At 40.7% G+C, this 18,991-nt stretch overlaps 1 protein-coding gene across 2 annotated transcripts in view; it reads left to right on the forward strand.

Moving 5' to 3' along the window:
- The window catches only part of ITFG1 (integrin alpha FG-GAP repeat containing 1), a 162,995-nt gene that overhangs the window by 65,833 nt on the left and 78,171 nt on the right, over positions 1–18,991 (forward strand). For both annotated transcript variants that reach the window (XM_072117170.1, XM_072117171.1), the window contains exons 9-10: positions 2,262–2,356; positions 15,241–15,404. In XM_072117170.1, the coding sequence (XP_071973271.1) occupies positions 2,262–2,356; positions 15,241–15,404 (259 nt within the window). The remainder of the gene's footprint in view (positions 1–2,261; positions 2,357–15,240; positions 15,405–18,991) is intronic.

The following is an 18,991-nucleotide window of genomic DNA, read 5'->3' on the forward strand; positions in this document are numbered from 1 at the left end:
CAAAATGGTGCAGCAAAGAGCTAGTTAATCCTTGGAACACTGGGGAATCACATCTTTGTGCATAAAACAGATGGGAGAATAATGTATAGTAGATGTGCAGCATCCCCTGTATCTTCCTCGCTCCATTTTCATAATGTTACACCCCCTGCCAGGAGATATTTGTTTGGCAGTGCCTTTGATGAAAAGCTTTTTCCCTGGATGTGTGTTTCATGCCACATATTGATGCATTACCGGCACTACAGAACAATGCAACCGAGCCTGGGGAGCCAAGACGCTTTCATCCTCCCCAGACTTTGTGACATTAAATTGCCATAAATAGCTGTGTGAGTGATTAAAGTGAGATATTTGGGGCTCCAGATACTGATCTCATTTTTAGCACTTTCCTGTGTGAACCAGTATCTCTTACCAGCTACATATTGGTGTTTCTATGGGAATCAGGGTTCATGTCATTTAATGGACATTCATTTCCATGATGAGATGTGTACGTGCTGCGTTACTTTCAAATCCATGCATTTATACATTGTCATAAAATCTCTAATCAAAACTAAGGGTTACCTCCATAGTATAGTTATGAGATCTGAAATCTTCCCTGTTGATTTTCCTTCACAATAGCCAGACAGTCACATAAAAAGGCATTTTTATATGTTATAAAAGTTCTGGCAATGCTTTGTATAGCAGAATCACACCTTTCATGTTTGGTTGTCCTATGACATGTCACTAGAGAAAGTGGAAATCTTATGTGAGAAGCTTCTACATGAATTTGTGTTCTAATAATGCTTTAAAGGGAACCTATCACCAATATGGCCATTTTTCACCAAAGTCCATTAGCTTACCTAGATCCTTGTCAGCATTGACTGGTGAGTCCCAGGGTTGGGGGTGGGGGGGCATTTCAAATCTAAATAGGTTTCTGGCAGTGAATGAGTTGCATACCTCTTCACTGCCTAGCAAGTGGCCAAGCAGCGTGACACATGCGTACTTGTCTTCACATCTCAGTGCACATGATAGTGGGAGCAAGCTCGCCACACAAGCGCAGGAAATACTTGCTGCAGTGAGCTGACATCAAGTGATGGGCGGCCTGTGGGAGGGAGAAGGAGGCACTGGAGAATGTGGGCGTGGAGGAGGGATGCAGGAGCAAACGGCCTTTTAAATTTTAATGTCCCCTCCACCAGGGACTCGCCAGTGGATTCTGGCAGGGAGCCTGGTAAGCTAAAGTGATTATAACGAAATTGTACTTTTCTGAAATATGACAAAAACACCTTTGCAATATTCATGTAATGGGCTTTTGGAACCTGTGTTTGGTGAAAATTCTTGAAAGGGAACCTTTGATCAAGAAGAGGCACAATAAACCTTACTGTGCAGTGCAGGTGTTCCAGTGTAAATTCCAATAAAATTGTGCCCCAAACTATTTATGCCTTTGTCTATCTTGTCTCCGCCCACCATGGGGTTTGTGAAATGTTTTTGAAGATTTGTAGTTTCCCACACAATTTTCACTGCTAAATACACCATTCAGTTAGTGGGACAGTATTTTGGTAAGACTGGAAGGGAGAGGGAAAGAACTTCTTATTTGCTCAGGTTGAAATTTGAAGAGACTCTGAGCTGTCAATCAAAAGAAGGAGGTGTGGTTCACCCTGAGCCTGGTGAAACATGACTTTTCTTAACTAACCCAGATGTCAAATAAGACTCCTGAAGTCTACATGCTACATTGTAGAGCTTCATGGATGGAATGATTCAATGGATAATTGTGGAAATTATAAGATGCTGCTCAGGATGACATCAATCCTCTTTACCAGTGTATTTAGCGAGTTACATATTCACAAAAAGCACCCATATCCTTCTCTGTTCATTGACTTTCTTTGATTGGTAGTTTTGTTTCCTCCAAAGACAATGAAATGGACATTATTATGTGCAATGTTCAATTATGTGTGGAATTGACAGGCTTGACGTCTGCTGAGCATGATATTTGTGATAACTCATCAATAGCCAACTGAATTGTAATTGTAAAGGTTAAAAAAAAATCCCTGTGCTTAATGTTGTGGAGGGAATGTGTCCTACAGTGTAGTAAAATGTAGGGAGGATTTTGATGATATCTTGGAATCAATAAATTGTCTTCATATTCCCTCATGTAAAGAAACATACACCTAGGTGGCATGAAACAGTAGTGAAGAATTGTTCCAAGACAAAAGGACACGGAGAGAAGTTGTGCTCATAATGGGACTTATATAAATTGATTTATATGATTTATATTTCTTTGTGTCTTGTAGATGGAGATGGGTTTCAGGACCATTTGCTGCCAGTCTGTGAAGATGACAAGTGCCTGAAAAGTGTCATTTATCTTATGAAACATGGCTCCACAGAGGTGAGAGACACTGCATTTGATTTCCTGCTACATGCAAAAAATCCAATGCACCAGACAGAATTTTCAAAGGCAACAACACTTTAAATCCCCCAGCAAAACCTAACATCCAAACTTTACCAAAGTCACAATTGTCTGGATCTTGGTCCTAGCTGTGAATATGGAGATGTCAATGAATTAGGAAATATGCCATTGTAGGAGTGAACTTTACAGGAATTTTAGCCAATGTGTGCAATATATTAACCAATATGAGACAAAAAGTCACCTCTATATCACGATAATGCCTAAACTCAGGGGTTAAATATAACAAATATAACATATTTCTTAAATGCATATACCATATTTTTCAGACTATAAGGTGCACCATCAATAAATGCTTGCTAAAATGTCTAGGTTTATATATAAGGCGCACCTGTTTATAAGGATGAATGACCAGCAGGTGGCTGTTGTCTGTAAGTACGGTTCGTATATAAGACGCACTGGACTATAAGGTGCACCTTTGATTTCTGAGAAAATAAAAGGATTTTTGTGCGCCTTATAGTCCGAAAAATACGGTACTTAATGGGATTCCCCTTTTAGATAAAAACCCAATGATACCCATATTTTGCTGCTCAATTTTTCTATTCTGAAGCTGCTGAAATCTTCCTCAGCAGCAGAGAAGTGGACGGAGACCAACTTCTCCCTGTCTTTCTCCTAAAGCTGAGTCAATAGTACGTTGTCTTCAACCACAATGCTTTGAATTATCTCATGAAGTAACTTTGCTGCAAATCCAGTGAGATTTTAGGCCTAAAAGACAGTTTGACAAATATGAGGTGCTTAATTTCAAATACATAAATCTAAGTCATAATCATAATATATATAAAAGTTACTCCTATTTATCTGAACAGGATAAGGACTCTACACTCTACAATGCAGTGGAGTTGATACCAAAAAGTTCTATTTTGGGCTCATCTGAACAAATGACCTTCTCCCATGCCTCCTTTGGGTCATCCAGATGGCCATTGGCAAACTTCAAACCGGCCTGGACCTGGGGGATCTTACCTGCCCTTGGGGATTTTACTCCATTCCCTGACAGACATTTGAGGAAATTTTTTACATTTACTAATTATTGTGTAAAAATAGAACATAAATTATAACACAAATAATTATACTAAACTCCCCAAAAATATATTTTCTGAAGCAGACACTTAAAATAGAGTTTATAGACATGCAATTTTGAATGTAATATTCTGTAAAAATACTTGAAAATGTACTTTAATGGCAAAAAATGTACCCCAAACAGAAATCATCATAACGTCACTAAAAGCGAAATGACCAACATTTGCTTAAATTTTAAGACGGTCACAACCTACATAATATAGCGATTAAACACAAATAAAAAGTAAATGTACCCCTAAAACCTATATACTCTTTAAAAGGCCAACAACCAGGAGATTGCATTTGTCTTTTTCAACAGTTACCACCTTCATGCAACTTTGTGTCAAACACAGATTATTAAAAAAAATATATCAAAGAATACATTTCCACATAAAACTCACATCAAAGCAGAGGTTTATGCACAAATAGGGAAGTAAAAGTAATAAGTCAAAGTGAGCAGGTTTATATATCACAATACTCAGTGTAAACAAGAATTTACAGTGCCAAAAATGTTAAAACAAAAACTATGCAAAATTTGTCTGAGTTGAAAAAAAATGAAGATCACTTTTAAATGGGTGTTGTATGTGCGCCATCATATTAGCAGCGCAATAGCGGAACCGCCTACAGTTCATCAGAATTTAACTTAGAACGCCTTGACTTAGGTATAAATAACGGGGGGACGGTGAAATATAAAAACTTTTCAGGAATGTATCCATGTTTTATGTTTTTTTAATTGGATTTTTAGGGTTTTAAAGGAGTACAGTATGGAATCGGGCAAACAGGGTGTATAGTTATCATGGCTAAGTACATGCCTCCTATTTTATTAGCATAAGAGAGGAACAAAGAATAAAGTTAAACATTTCGCAATGGTGTCAAAATTAAGAAAATAGGTGAAATGAGAGGTTTAGATGGAGGCCCTAAGGACAACAGTAAAGAGCATTATTAGACTCTTGACTGGTAATTTAGCCATGGTTGCCAAGTATCATGAAATAAAATTTCTTTATCATTAACTAGACAATAAATTCTATAATTCCCCTTAATCCACATAAATTGAACAGTGGACTTTTTCAAGAGGTTACAATCGCTATCTTTGCCGCAAAAAAAGAAAAGGAATCTCCTCAATGGAAGGAAGATATCTGGAGTTTTTTCATTTAACAAGGCTTGGCTAGGAGAAAGGTAAATTAATCATAGTAATAGAATAGAACATATTATATCTGCAGAATCTGCAGCTCTTGGGCAATCCCACCAGAGCCCGCCACAACCCCTGAAGCACAGTGGGGAATATGTGGGAATCGTATTAGCTATATGGACTGGAATCTGGTACAATTGTAGAAGGACTTTATAATTGGCTTCCACGAGGGAAACTTGTTTATTTGAAAAATAAGTAATAAACATGACTGAATCGGGTACAATAAAATGAATACAATGGCGTATAAACTTTTGTGCAATAGTACACGACAATAAAGAAACATACAAACAACAAAGTATCATCTGTGTCATCTCCTTTTCTGTCACGCCCACTCTCAGTAGACTTATGTAGCAGTGTAGGGGTGGTAGGCCCAACTTCCAGGCTGCACTTTAGATACATCTATGTGTTGGGAAATCTGTTTTGGGATTGTCTATCCCATACAACTGACGTTAACATAAAACAATATAATCATTCAAGAGCACATTACCTACCTATTATAGCCAGAGACTAAGTGAGACTATACCAGATCATGAATAAGAAGGATAAAATCAAAGTAAAAAATAGCCCAAACCGAGTAATAGAAAATACATCCATAACATTATGCAAATAACATGTTTCCCCCGGGGCTGGAGCTGAGGGCCTTTGCTTGGTGGACTAATAAGGGACTCTTTAGAATTGGGGACTTTATTTATCAGTCCTGCATTAAGTCATGGGATCACTTTGAGGTAGTTCATAAGGCACCTCCAGCTTATTCTTTCATTACCAGCAGATCCGCCATTTCCTTCAGTCTATGCGGGGATCCTCTGAATTATTTACCACTCCATGGGCGATGGAATTAGCATGTTTGCATTCCCCTTTTCCTAGGGGTATTATTTCCTCTACATACAGCGGAATTTCTGGCGGATCCACATCTACATAACATTTTCTAATACACTGATAATAACAAGGATACAGCATTTCAAAGATATAATTCCAAACTGTCTTTCCATTTTTTATCATTATACAAATAAAAGTTAAATTTTAGTGACGAATGGGTATAGTTGTCCCTATAGGGCATCGTTTCCTTTCTTTGCAAATAATTCCAACCTGTCTCTATCAGTTTTAGTCTTTACAATTTTGGTTGTCCCTGGATCAGACCGTAAAACCTCTGACTATGGCCTCTTCTGGCTCCTGAACGGCTCCCTATTAAATATATCATAGGAAGCCGCAGGCCAGTCAATCACCCCACTCCACTCATGTCGTTCACAAACTAAAGTCGGCTCTTAGAGCTGGCTTGTTCGCAAACAAAACATCACTAAGACACAGGCAAATCCTGATGGCAAGCTACAGTGTGCAGATTTTACTTTAAGAGCTATTGACAAGATGAGGTCTTTATCCTAGGGGAGTGGGAGTCATAGCAGAGATGATATAGGTGAGATAGCTAAGCTGTGTGTTTTATAGGTGCGATAGCAGAGCTGGATTGCATCATTGTGTCTTATATCCATCTCATGACTCTGATCTCTCTTTCTCTATGTGTCAGATACTAGTAGAATGTTCAGAAGCTGAATAAAAATGTAGGTATACCCTGTACCGTGAGCACATTTTCAGCACACAGCATCTCATAGCACAGATGTCTGCTTTGAGAGTCCATGCCAACACTCTTGAATTTTACAATGACCATCACTGAATGATAGGAGCTAAAACAGCAATCAAACTGAGTATAGTTGTAAAGTATAGGGGTTACAAAGTTTACTTATTCTGTAAACATCACTAGGGGATTAAAATTTTAGATTGTTCTTTCATGGGCAAACCCCTTTAAAGGTTAGGGAAGATAATTGATTCATATCTCTTCTCAGTCTGTGTAGCATCAGTTTATAATGTGTAATTAGGTGTGTAGAGGGTATCGATTGATGGGGTCAAAAACCTGCCCAAGTATGGTATCCTCTTTTCCCTCCACTGAAACTTTGAAATTCAGTTGTAGCAGCTTGGCCATAGGTGGAGGAACTGTAGTATTTGAAGCTATGGAATTATTGTGATTCACCTTAAAGGGAACCTGTCAGCAATAAGCTCATTTTCACCAAAGACCGGTTACAGAAGCTCATTACAGCTACATTGCACATATGTCTAAGCATTTTCATTACAGTATAATTGTGTTTTAGAATTTACCTTGCACCCTGACAGAATCCTTTGTGTAGTTTCAGGGGTTGAGCTTTGGTTTGGATGCATTTCAAAAAACAAAACGTGACTTGTCGGTGCTGCAGACTTCTCAGCTCTGCGCCCCCTCCTTTGTGCCCCTGTACAGCTCCTCCCACAGAGCTCACTGCCTGGTGACATCAGTGGGGAGTAGCTCTAAGGACCACAAAGGTGGGGTCCAAGAGCTGAGGAGTGAGCAGCAAGTCATGTGTTGTTTTTTTTAAAATCCATCCAAACCAAAGCCCAACCCCTAGGACTACACAGAGGATTCTGTCCGGGTGCAAGGTAAGTTATAACTTACAATTATATTTTATAATCCAAATGCTTAGATAAAGCAGAAAGACATATTTGCCATGCAGGTATGATGGGCTTCTGCAACCTGTCTTTAGTGAAAATAATATCCCAGGTGAGAGATTCCCTTTAAGATTTCAGAGAATTTATCTAAAGTTTGGTGTAAATTGAGCATTCAGGTCAGCGGGGAGGAAAGTGTCGGTAGTATGTCTTTAGTGAAAAGGGCACATTTATGTGTTTCACCACCGACTTCCATGGCCCTGATATTGACATTCATTGATTTCTAAAATAAATAATATGGGGGAGAATTGTCATCCCTGCCATGTGCCTCCTGCATCAGGAAAGGCTGGAATAGAAAACCTGCAACATTAATATTAGGGAGAAGAGTATATCCCAGGCAGAAACCTAAACATCTATCTCCAAAGCTCTATTTGTTGAGAATGAAGAACAATTAATCCCACTCCAAAGAGTCAAATGTTTTTCGTAAATCAAGTGATGAACACATAACATGAGAAATAGGTGCCCTTCCACTATCCCTAGTGAGCTATGATAAATAAGTCTATCAATCTCCGAGTTTGGTCTCCTGCTTGACGATTAAGCATAAAGCCCACCTGAACAGCATGTATGTATTTTTCTATAAGAGAATTAATAGGCCTGAAATTTTGACATATAGAATTATCCTTTTCAGGCTTTGGTGTGACAGAGATCAGGGCCTGCAAAGACCCAGGAATAGGGAGGTGTCCATCAAACAACTGTTTATAATATCAGAGAAGTTCGGGACCTAGGAAAGAACTAACTAATTTTTTTTATAGTACAAGCCCGTAAATCCACCTGTAGAAGGTTTAAGGGCCTTACTGGCCTATCCCACTTCAGTTAATTTCATATGGGCCTTATGGAGAGTAGGGAGAAAAATATAATTAAGTAGAACTAAAGCGTTGGTAGCATAAAAGATTTTGAGTATAATCTTTACAATTTAGAGTATAATCTTTAAAACTATATCTTGAGGGTGTCATGATAGTGAGCCAGAGGGAAGGCGCAGTCTAGGTTTAGTTTAAGAATGCGGCAGAGGATGCGCAAGAGGTGTTGTTTGTTTTGCCGCTATTAAAGTACTTGGTCACTATGTCAGTAAGTTCTTGAAACATAATGGAGTTGGTTAGCACAGACAGATTTAATTTCTAATGGGATGGGGCTTTCTGATCCACAGAGGATCTAAGGATACTAATACAAGATTGAGATCAGACCATGGGATAAGAAGAATTCTAGCTTTCCTTTAGGGATCAGGCAGGGTCCCAGGAATATGTGGTCAATACGCAGCGGAGTAGAAAGTAAAATCATTGGTGACAAGATGATAGGATCTCCACACATCTACCAGACTATGAGGAGGATACAAGGTAACATTTATTTTGGATTTGTTCATTGAATGATCCAGAACTAAATTAGAGTCTCCCCCTACCAAGATTCTGAAACATGCTTGATCGCAGCAGTTTGTGATGAAATGCGTGTGGCAGGGCGCGGTCGTGTGCCTTTCTCCGGCGCTTGATTCAGGTGTGGTCCAGTTTGTGTGTCCTACTGGCAGCCTGATGTCCTGCATCCAGCAAAAGGTAGCTACGGTGAAGCACAATGTTGATAATAGTGTGTGGTCCTCATAAGTCCCACAGGAAAGCACTCTCCTACTTGCAAGTTTTTGGGTAAGTTTTGGGTGGTTGTGTTAATATGTAACCATATTAGGAGCAGAGGATCAAAATTTTGTATTCCGCTTCATAACTGAAAATAAGAGAACACTCAATATATAACAATCAGAGAGCGATTGTACACTCTGATTGTTCTGGGTAGGACTGGGTTGATGTTTAGCAACAGAAGAACATTATAATTATTTTATCTTCAAGCTGTGAGCTGCTCTGGTCTATAACCACCTCTTCTCAGCTCTGCTGCCTGCTGTCTAGGAGGCTGGGGAGGGGGAACACTTCAGAGGGCTATAACTTATCGGTGGCCCATAGAATCATGTTTAGTGTCTGAAATAGAGGAGTCTCCAGTTTTATATGATACTAGGATTGTGTTTCTAGGTGCCAGACAACCAAAGATATGGGAACTGTATTTGACACCCAAAGTTCAATTTAAACATTAATATTTCCACTTCTCTGGCATTTAGATTCACAACCCTGGTATCGTATGAAAGAAAAGGACATATAAGATGTGTCTTTGGCATGTTTCTAACAATAATTTTTGAGACTGTTGTACCAGTTCGTTTCTGGTCTTTGTTTAGGTCCTCCCGTGCAGTTCAGGCTTCATTCCTGACTTTTCTTAGAATTATCCTTAGACTATGAGGATAGATCTTGCATGGAGCTCCAAACTGAGAAAGATTTATAGTTATCACGTTTCTTCCATTTTGCCTAGCTGTTTGTCCTTTAACGTCTGTTTAGAAGTTTGAGTATGATTGAGTGTGTAGACAGTTGTCTTTTATAGAAGAGCAACAACCCTGCTGATGCATAGGGTAGGTAGTTGTTGCGAATAGCGCCCTCTCCATATTAGGAGCTGTCTACAGACCTCTATAGGAGGTCTCCAAAAGTGGAATACTGTGTAATTGCAGCTGGAACCAATGCCTAGGAGGGCAAGAGTTAAGATGTTGATTGTCTTTAACCAAGCTGAAAGCTGATTGGAGAGTGCTGCCACCTCACTAGCGGAGTATAAAAACCCCTTATGGGTTGGAGCACATGGTCACTGTCATGCAGGATATTCTAGAAGCAGAGAAGAGTGCAGCACGATCCTGTGCTGCAGGAGTCAGTGTTACACTACCAGGAAGCAGAGGTGTCCCAGGCCAGCTGCAAGTCAGGAGACTAAGCCCCAGAGCAGAGGTCCACTGTCCGTACTCGGCTCCATCTTTACCAGCCCAGCTTGAAGTTACTACCAGGATGCGAGCAATCCTTCCTGCAGACCAACTATCTCCTACCAGCTTCCATGCCTGCTAAACCTGCTGCTGATGTTAGGCCGTTGCCTGCTGTTCAAGTTCCAACTGTGCGTTGATTTGAACGTGCATCCGTGTGATCCATGGATCAGGCTGCTTCACCATCATGGGCTCCCCATTCTTAATCACTCAGGGATTTCACTATGCACCTCAGGGGTAGCCCCAGGGAGAACTAATCAATCAGCTTCTCCCTCCTTTTTTCTTGCACACAACACCTGCTGGATACCTGCCAGGCTGTAGGCCCATCATCCGGTCCTAATACCAAGCACCGTGACCATAACGTGTCCAAGGCCACATAAGCCAGCCACTCCGGTATTCTGGGCCCCTGCTGTCTACAGCCACCAAAGAAAGGCTAGGTCCTGGTGGGGGATGTTGCAGAAGCATACAGTCTTTCCCAGTTAAAATGTACAGTCCATAACTATAGACCTCTTGATTCTTTATAAGTGGAAAGACTTGCAAAATTGTCTGTATATCAAATTCCTATTTTCCCCACTGTATATGTCTTCTAATAAGTATGTCAACTCATGGAAGTTGAGAAGTTCCTTGCTGGCGGTCTGCAACAGTTACTTAAAATAAATGCATTACCAGGGCCACTTTTCTCATTTTATATTCATTACTTTAAGTATGGAATTAGTGTAGAAATGATTACGGCTTCTTGGCCTGAGATCAGCAAGTGATAATTTACATATGCTGCCAATTAAGATTCTGCTTAATTCCATCAGCTTTCCGCTCCTGTTCCAGAGGAGTATGCAACTTCATTCACTTCATTTTTTCCATTCCGACTGGGCTGCTGTTAGCGGTGATCCGGTTGAGTGATGTGGCTGCCAGATGCCTTTTTTACATGTACTTGCTTTTTTTATCACTTAAAGATGGAATAAAATAGGTCAAGAAGGATTTTTTATCCATATCAGTGTAAGATTTAAGCTTGGGTTATATTTAGTATCTTCACAGCTCTGGAGAAATGTTCTGTAATATTCTCCTAGATGACTCTAATATTGTGTTCACTTAGGGATTTTGACCTTGACATAGGGCTGTTGTTACTAAAAGTTTGAGGGACTTGGTGGATTTTTCTTTTCTTCTACTAACTATATGGCAATAAATAAATAATATATTCTTTATGGGTTTATCAGTAATCACCAGGGGCGCATATAGATGAGCACACATTTATAGCTCTGTCTATACAATGCTTATTTTATACAATAATTATGTTTTAAATGGTTTTTACTTAGTTGATATTACACTTTAATATCTATTATGATGTAATTATGGATTTGGGTCTGTTTCTGATATAACATATGTCTTCATGGACACTAGCTTCAGCTGTTCTACCAAGTCTGTCACCATAGGGTCTGAATTTATTGTAATGTTCATAGCGGAGTGTCGTGTGGTTAACAATAACGATTAGCAGCCTTGACCTTGATACGTAAGCGATCACAGCTTACTCCAATTCATCTAAGCTTTGCCTACGTGATATGTAAAGATATACATGCTTTATGAATGCCTCCGCGGAGGAGGCTGGGTTACAATAAGGCAACATGCAAACAGCAGTCTTACAGGCTTTGTTAAAGCAAGTCTAGTCTATAGAGACTTTTCAGGTATTGATATACTGAGGGTTTTTCATGTTTTTTTTCTTTCATGCTCCATGCAGATATTGAGGGATTGTGTCTTTACTTATGACCAGCTCAGTTATATATTTGCGTAAGATGCACACTAAATTTTATTTATTCCCATTGTTCATACAAAGCACCAACATATTCTGCCATTGTGTCATGTGTCAAGTGTCAAGCTGAACTCTAGTACCTTCAAAGTCCCATTCATTTCAGCAGTCTCTTTTCTAACATCTAGGTACTTCTAACTCTAGGTACAGATAACACACATTTGTGTTGTCCAATTCCCATAATAACGCTGCATTGCAGAAAAACAGGGTCCATGGTATGAAGTCTGGAAACCCTGTATATGCAGTATTGTCCATCAAAGAGGATGGCAACTTGCTTGTAAATTACATCTTAGAGCAGTCATTTTCAACCAGTGTGCCGCGGCAAAAGTTCCCCAAACTATGCTGCCCCCTGTGTTTTGTTTCCCGGCAATGCGCAGCGATGCGCAGTCACGGCTTCTTACAATGTAGGAGACGTCTACAATAAAACATGCGCAAGCTTTGAAACTCGCGCGACAAAATGGCGTCACCGAGGCCGGCGCATCATCCTGAGAGCGGAGAGACTCTCGCATTTGCCCGCCGCCAAGGTAATGACCACCAATAATGCTGACTATATGAGCTTTTGCCTGAGTATATGAACTGTTGTCAGAATACTCAGCATATGAGCTGGTACTTTTAGTACTCCAGCAGTATACTGCATATAACAATGAGAAATGTAAAATGAGAAATACTATAGTCATGAGTCTGGAGTACTACAAGTACCAGCTCATATGCTGAGTATACGAGCTGGCACTTGTACTCTGGCCTCATGGCCATAGTACTTCTCATTGTACCCCTTTATTTTGCAGTATATGAGCCACATAATAATCAGCCCCATATGCTAAAAACAGGGAGAAACTGAGAACTGTTGAGGAAGAGCTTTGTGTGTGTCTTTCCACCATTCCTGCCAGGATATCCCTTTTGTGTTTATCGATACAGGCCCAGGTTTCACACTGAGTGAGTGAAATAAATTTTGAATCTATATTATTAACTATATGTATAATATGACTGTTTTAGTGTCATTTTGTGCTATTTTGGTTGGTGGTGTTCCCCAAGTATAAAAAGTGTGTCGCGGCTCAAAAAAGGTTGAAAATCACTGTCTTAGAAAGATCTTCCACTACCCCTGGTGTCGGTGCTGCATCTATTCTTCAGTGTCCCCATCCTGTACCTCTCATAAATAAATCTTTCAGCCCCAAAACTATGCTGCAGGATGTCCATGTGAAGTCAGATAAAAGTGGTGTGAACCATGGCGAGGGATATGTACAGTCCAATCCTCCTGCTCCTTCCCCACACATCCACAGTAGACAGAAAGTGTTGTGTCTGCTCAGTCTCCAGTCAACCCATAAGCTTCTTATTACACTTATAACCTCTTGCCTGCTCCATTATTCTTAGATGAGATCTCACAGCACAACACATCAGATATATGCTACAATCCTACAAACAACAGAATAAAATCTTTTATTGGTAAGTCACAGAAGATAAATTCTGTTTGGTGATTTTCAATACGCAGAAACTTGTCCTTGATCTAAAATTCAAGGGCAAGTTTCAAAATTGCTGCCACATTCTGAACATTGCTTAAATAAAAACAGACCCTATCACCAATTACTAGCTTGGTGTCCTGGTGGAGAAGTTGGCAGTGAAGGCAGCTTTTCTTTTACATTCTGGCAACCTTGGATGATATTCAAGGTTCTGCTCAACAGCCTTCCTAGCATTGGGTAGTGAGACCATAAAAACCCCTTCCTTTTTTTCCTCCTCCTCCATGCTCCTCCCTTTTGCCTTGGTCTTTTCATACTAAGTTCCTTCCACCTCTCTTTCTTTTCTTTAGCTACACTACTCTTTCCCTTTTCTTCTAACTTTTTTGTCTCGCCTTACTCTAATCATTAACTAATCTGCTGATGCCGGTTGTCCCACCTACTGCAGGTGTTTTTCTATCCGGGCCCTTTGTAAGGCCACAGGGCCACTGCAGTCTTGTTCACCTAGGTCTCCTGCGGCACCTACATAGTTGGCAAAGGGACGTTAGTCCTTACTTCCACTTCACCTTGCCGTATGGAGAATAATCCATATTAACCCTACCCCAATGTCAGTGTGCCCTCTGTTACAATATACTTTCATGCTACAGGTGATAATTGTAATTCTGCCCACTATCTAACTCTATTCATGCCTCCGGATCTAGTCCTCTTGTAGGCCAAATTTAGTGCCAGATAGTGGCCAAGCATTCTTGACTTAGGGCCACTCTGGTCAATATGCAACGTCGCCACACAACTCCGGATGGAGCCCCTTGTTATGGAACACAAATACCATGTTGGCTTTTGTACTTGTATTTACTTGTTTGTTCTACATCGCACCTATTCACCTGTAAACTCCGGTTTTCTTGTTGCTATAATGTTCTATTTTGTACGTTTCTTTGTCCATTGATTGAACCATAAAAAGGTGTCCTAGGATGTTTGACTTTTTTTATACTAGTTTCCAGCCATATGATAAATACACATTGGGTTTTACATCCGTAATTTAATAGTTAAAATGTCCCTCCTATTTCATTCTGGTACTCTATCTGACAGCACATAAGGAGATACACTCTGTATGCTGGGCGGTACAGTTGCCAAGGCAACCATAGAAAGCCCAAAGAGTCTTGTGCAGAGGTCCTAATGATTATAATTGGATGGAATTGTAGGGACACTTAAAGTCAAAAGAAAAAAAAAAAATAGCGAATAGAATGGGAAACAACTTGATGAAGAGAACTAGTCAAGGGCTTCCATTGTATTGGGGCTATGTTGTTTCTACAGAATAAGTATGTCATTAGATAAAACTGATAAAAGCATTAAAAGTAAATGATAACTATGAAGCTTTGTGTGAGAGTGATGAATAGAATTTTTGACCAAAGGAAAAAAACATTCGTCATTTGTTAATGAAACTGCAGAGTAAAATTCTTGACCTCTTACCAGAACGGTTCACAGACTGATATTCTGTGAGGTTTGGTTAATTTCAGTGGAAATTGGTAGAATAAAAAAGAAATAGAATTAATTAAAAGAAATAAGGATCTATTAAAAATATTAACTCCTTTGCCTTCTTCAATGTAGCCATTTATTTTTCTGGGTTTAGACACAGTCAGCAGATTTTACCCCATTAAACTGTGTGCAGCGTAATGTTTTACGGGATGTTAAAAACATAGTTGGAAATGCTTGATACTGATAAAGATAGAGTTCTCAATTCATCTCTGGTAAAATATGACTCTTCTCTGCTTGTTTCAATACATTTCAAACCCTACCTAAGGGAGCTAGTAGATTAAAATATTTGGGTGATAATGTCCCTTTAATCAGCTTTCAACTTTCATTCTGGCATAAGTAAACTTTTTGCTAAATTCATATCGATGGTAAGAGTGAAGCTGTCATGCGACCACTGACCCTTGACTGTATGATAATGCTGAGTTTTCATTTATCTTGCAGTGGATCCCAGTTCTGCTAAACTTTACCTATGCCAACACTATTTGGGGTTTTGTGCCCCAGGACTCTACACATCTTCAATCTCTGCCCATCACCCTGCATGTCGGAGATTACAACATGGATGGCTTTCCAGATGCTCTTGCCATCCTGAGGAATACATCTGGGAGGTAGGTCCACTGTGATCCTGTTACTTTTCTTTCTGTAGTGTTGGTTTTATAAGTTCTATCTCCTGCTGAGTTCCCTTTGTGGGTGAATGTCTGGATTTGGACATGGCCGGAAGCATTCACTTCTTTAATGAGCTGTCAGGAGACTGGGAAATGGAAGTACTGCAGCCTCGGAAATCAATGTCTAGTCTGATATTTCAGTTATGCCGACTGAATTTCCTTTCCAGTTTTCTTGGTGTACTTAGAACCTACATTTATTATTTTTTTTATTTAGTGTCACAAGTAGAGCTACTGGATTATTGTTGATGGGGTAATAAGCACTTGCCTTTTTAGATGATGTTTAGTTATTGGTGGGGTTGGCACTTCTTTATTTGGTAAGCTTAAGGGTATTCGGTACTTGTATTATTATAAAGCTTGGGGACACATAGTGTGTAACTCTTTTACAATCCAATTACATGGACCAATGATTGAGCTTATGTTTTTGATCAATGGGGCACATTTATTTACCCGGTCCAGTGGCGATCCCGCGACATGTTGTCCGACACTGCCAGGATTCACTAAGATCGTGTGCCCGATATCCAGCAGGTGTCGCTGCTGCGCCGAAGTCTACTGGAGTTCACCTTCTTCTTTCCGGTGCATGTAACCGCTGATCTTGTGACACAATTTTTTTTATAAATTCCGCGGTTTTTCCAAATCCGTTGGGTTGTCCGTCAGCCATGCCCCCCCCCCCCCCATTTCTGTCACATGAAAACCGGCGCCGATGCAACACAATCCGAACGCGTGCAACAAAATCCTGGGGCAATAAGGCACAAATCGGAAATATTCGGGAAACCCGTCAAACGTGCGGCATTCGGACCCTTAGTAAATGAGCCCCAATGTTGTAAATAAAGCTTTTCATTGATTAGATTTTTCATGTATGACATTTTTTTAAACCTAAATATAATTAATAGATGGAATATCCCCTTGCATAAAAAGCCAACATATTGGTGGTAATTGCTTTATTTATTTTCCGCATAATATACAAAATTTTACAAAACAAACAAGACATTAGGATCCATATAAGATACCGTATATTCTTGAGTATAAGCCGACCCGAGTACATGCCGAGGCCCCTAATTTTAACACAAAAAAATTAGGAAAAACCTATTGACTCGAGTATAAGGTGAGGATGGGAAATACATTGGTCACAGCCCCCCAGTATATAGACAGCCAGCCCATGTAGTATATAGCCAGCCAGCCCCTGTAGTAAATAGCCTGCCAGCCCCCTGTAGTATATAGCCTGCCAGCCCCCTGTAGTATATAGCCTGCCAGCCCCCCGTAATATATAGCCTGCCAGCCCCCTGTAGTATATAGCCTGCCAGCCCCTGTATTATATAATCTGCCAACCCCTGTAGTATATAGCCAACCAGCCCCTGTAGTATACAACCTGCCAGCCCCTGTAGTATATAGCCTGCCAGCCCCCTGTGGTATATAGCCTGCCAGCCCCCTGTATTATACAGCCTGCCAGCCCCCTGTAGTATATAGCTAGCCAGCCCCCCGTAGTATATAGCCTGCACACCCCCCCCCAGAATATAGCCTGCAGCCCCTCCCCCCCCCCCCCCACAGAATATAGCCTGCAGCCCCTGCCCCCAATATAATACTTGTAGGGGGAAAAAAAGTTTACTCACCTTCCGAGGCCCCCTCTCCCCCCCCAGGTCCTTTTCTATCCATCACGACTACAGCCGTGTCCCCTGCGCCCGTCGCAGGCATCATTACGTCAGCCGTTTGCTGACATTATAGTGTGTGCCGATGCCATTAGAATGTCAGCATGCGCGATGGATAGAAGAGGATCTGCTGGGGGGGCATCGGAAGGTGAGTACACATTTTGTTTTTAGGGTTAGGGTTTTTCAGCACATTTACTCAATAGCTCTAAAGAAGACAAAGGAAGCCTAAAGCAAGCATGGTTAATGACCTAAATAATTTAAACGATTTTAGGAAATATGGTCCTATATCTTTAATCTACCGTATATACTCGTGTATAAGCCGAGTTTTTCAGCACAAAAAATGTGCTGAATAACGTCCCCTCGGCTTATACACAAGTCAATATACTCGTAAAAAATACTTAAAAAATAATAAACTTATATACTCACCCTCCGGTGGCCCCGATGTGCAGCGCTCCTCCCCCGATGTCCGCACGGCTCGTCTTCTGCCTTCCGCGCCCGTCTTCTTTCTTCTGCTGAGCGCCGCCATGTTTTTCCCCTGGGCGGCGCCTAGTATGACGTCAGCAGCAGCGCGTCATACTACGTGCCTGCCAGGAGAGATCAATGGCGGCGCTCAGCAGAAGAAAGAAGACGGGTGCGGAAGCCTGAAGACGAGCCGCGCGGACATCGGGGGAGCAGCGCTGCACATCGCGGCCACCGGAGGGTGAGTATGTAAGTTTTTTTTTTTTTTTTTAATGCTGGGCTGGGCTATATTCTACTGGGGGCAGGCTGAATACTACTGGGTGCAGGCTGTATACTACTGGGAGCAGGCTGGGCGGCTGTATACTACTGGGGGCAGCCTGGGCTGGCTGTATACTACTGGGGGCAGGCTGGGCTGGCTGTATACTGCTGGGGGCTGGTTGGCTATATACTGGGGGGTCTGGGACCAATGCATTTCCCATCCTCGGCTTATACTCAAGTCAATGGGTTTTCCCAGTTTTTGGTGGTAAAATTAAAGGTCTCGGCTTTTACTCGTGTATATACGGTAATTCTAATTTAGTTCTAATTTAACAACTCCAGAAAAAGCCTCCAGTTTTCTCTTACATTTGGGGTATCAATCTTCCCATTATCCAACAGCGCTTTTTCATAAATATGATACTCTTTTATTCTACTAATCACATTTAGAAAAATTGGGAGAAGTAGAACTTTTCCAGTTGGAAGCTATTTCTGCTCTTGCTGACACAAATATTTTACTTACAAACCATGTAGTTGTGACAGAAATATGCCATTGGTCTAGTCTTTGTGCTTTTATTCACCTTAATATATTGAATCCAGGATTTTAAAATAGTTTTGGTAACTTCACAGTTAAGTTTCTTTATTTCCATGATGTTGAAAATGTAGCTAATCAAAAATGCTTTAGATGGAATACCATTATTTATAAACTTTTGTAGACATGCCCAAAAACAAGGGTTTTTTGAAATCCAAAGTGGTTTGACAGATTCTAACAATGTTTGCCATATAATGGTGATTATACGAATGAATTCCCATTCCTCCAAAAGAGTGGAATAATTAATGTCTTTCTTGAAATACAGGATCTTTTCCCAGCCCCAAAAATGTCATTGTCATATCCTGCAGTTCCCTTAAAGGGGTTCCCCACAAACAAAAGTTAGGCCCTGTCTACGGGATAGGGCCTAACTTGCTCATCAGTAGGGGTCTCAGTCAAGAGATCCTCACAGATCCTGAAAAAAAGGGGTCCGTCAGACTAATGGAACAGATGGCCGTTCTGCTCCATTAACCTCTATGGAGCTCACTGAGATCACCTAGCGCAGCACGGTCATGCGCAGCCGTCTGCTTCATTAGCCTAATGAAGCAACGAAGGGTCCGATGGAGGTACATGGGACCCCACCGGAC

This window comes from Engystomops pustulosus, chromosome 7, assembly GCF_040894005.1.
Source record: "Engystomops pustulosus chromosome 7, aEngPut4.maternal, whole genome shotgun sequence".
Lineage (NCBI taxonomy): Eukaryota > Metazoa > Chordata > Amphibia > Anura > Leptodactylidae > Engystomops > Engystomops pustulosus.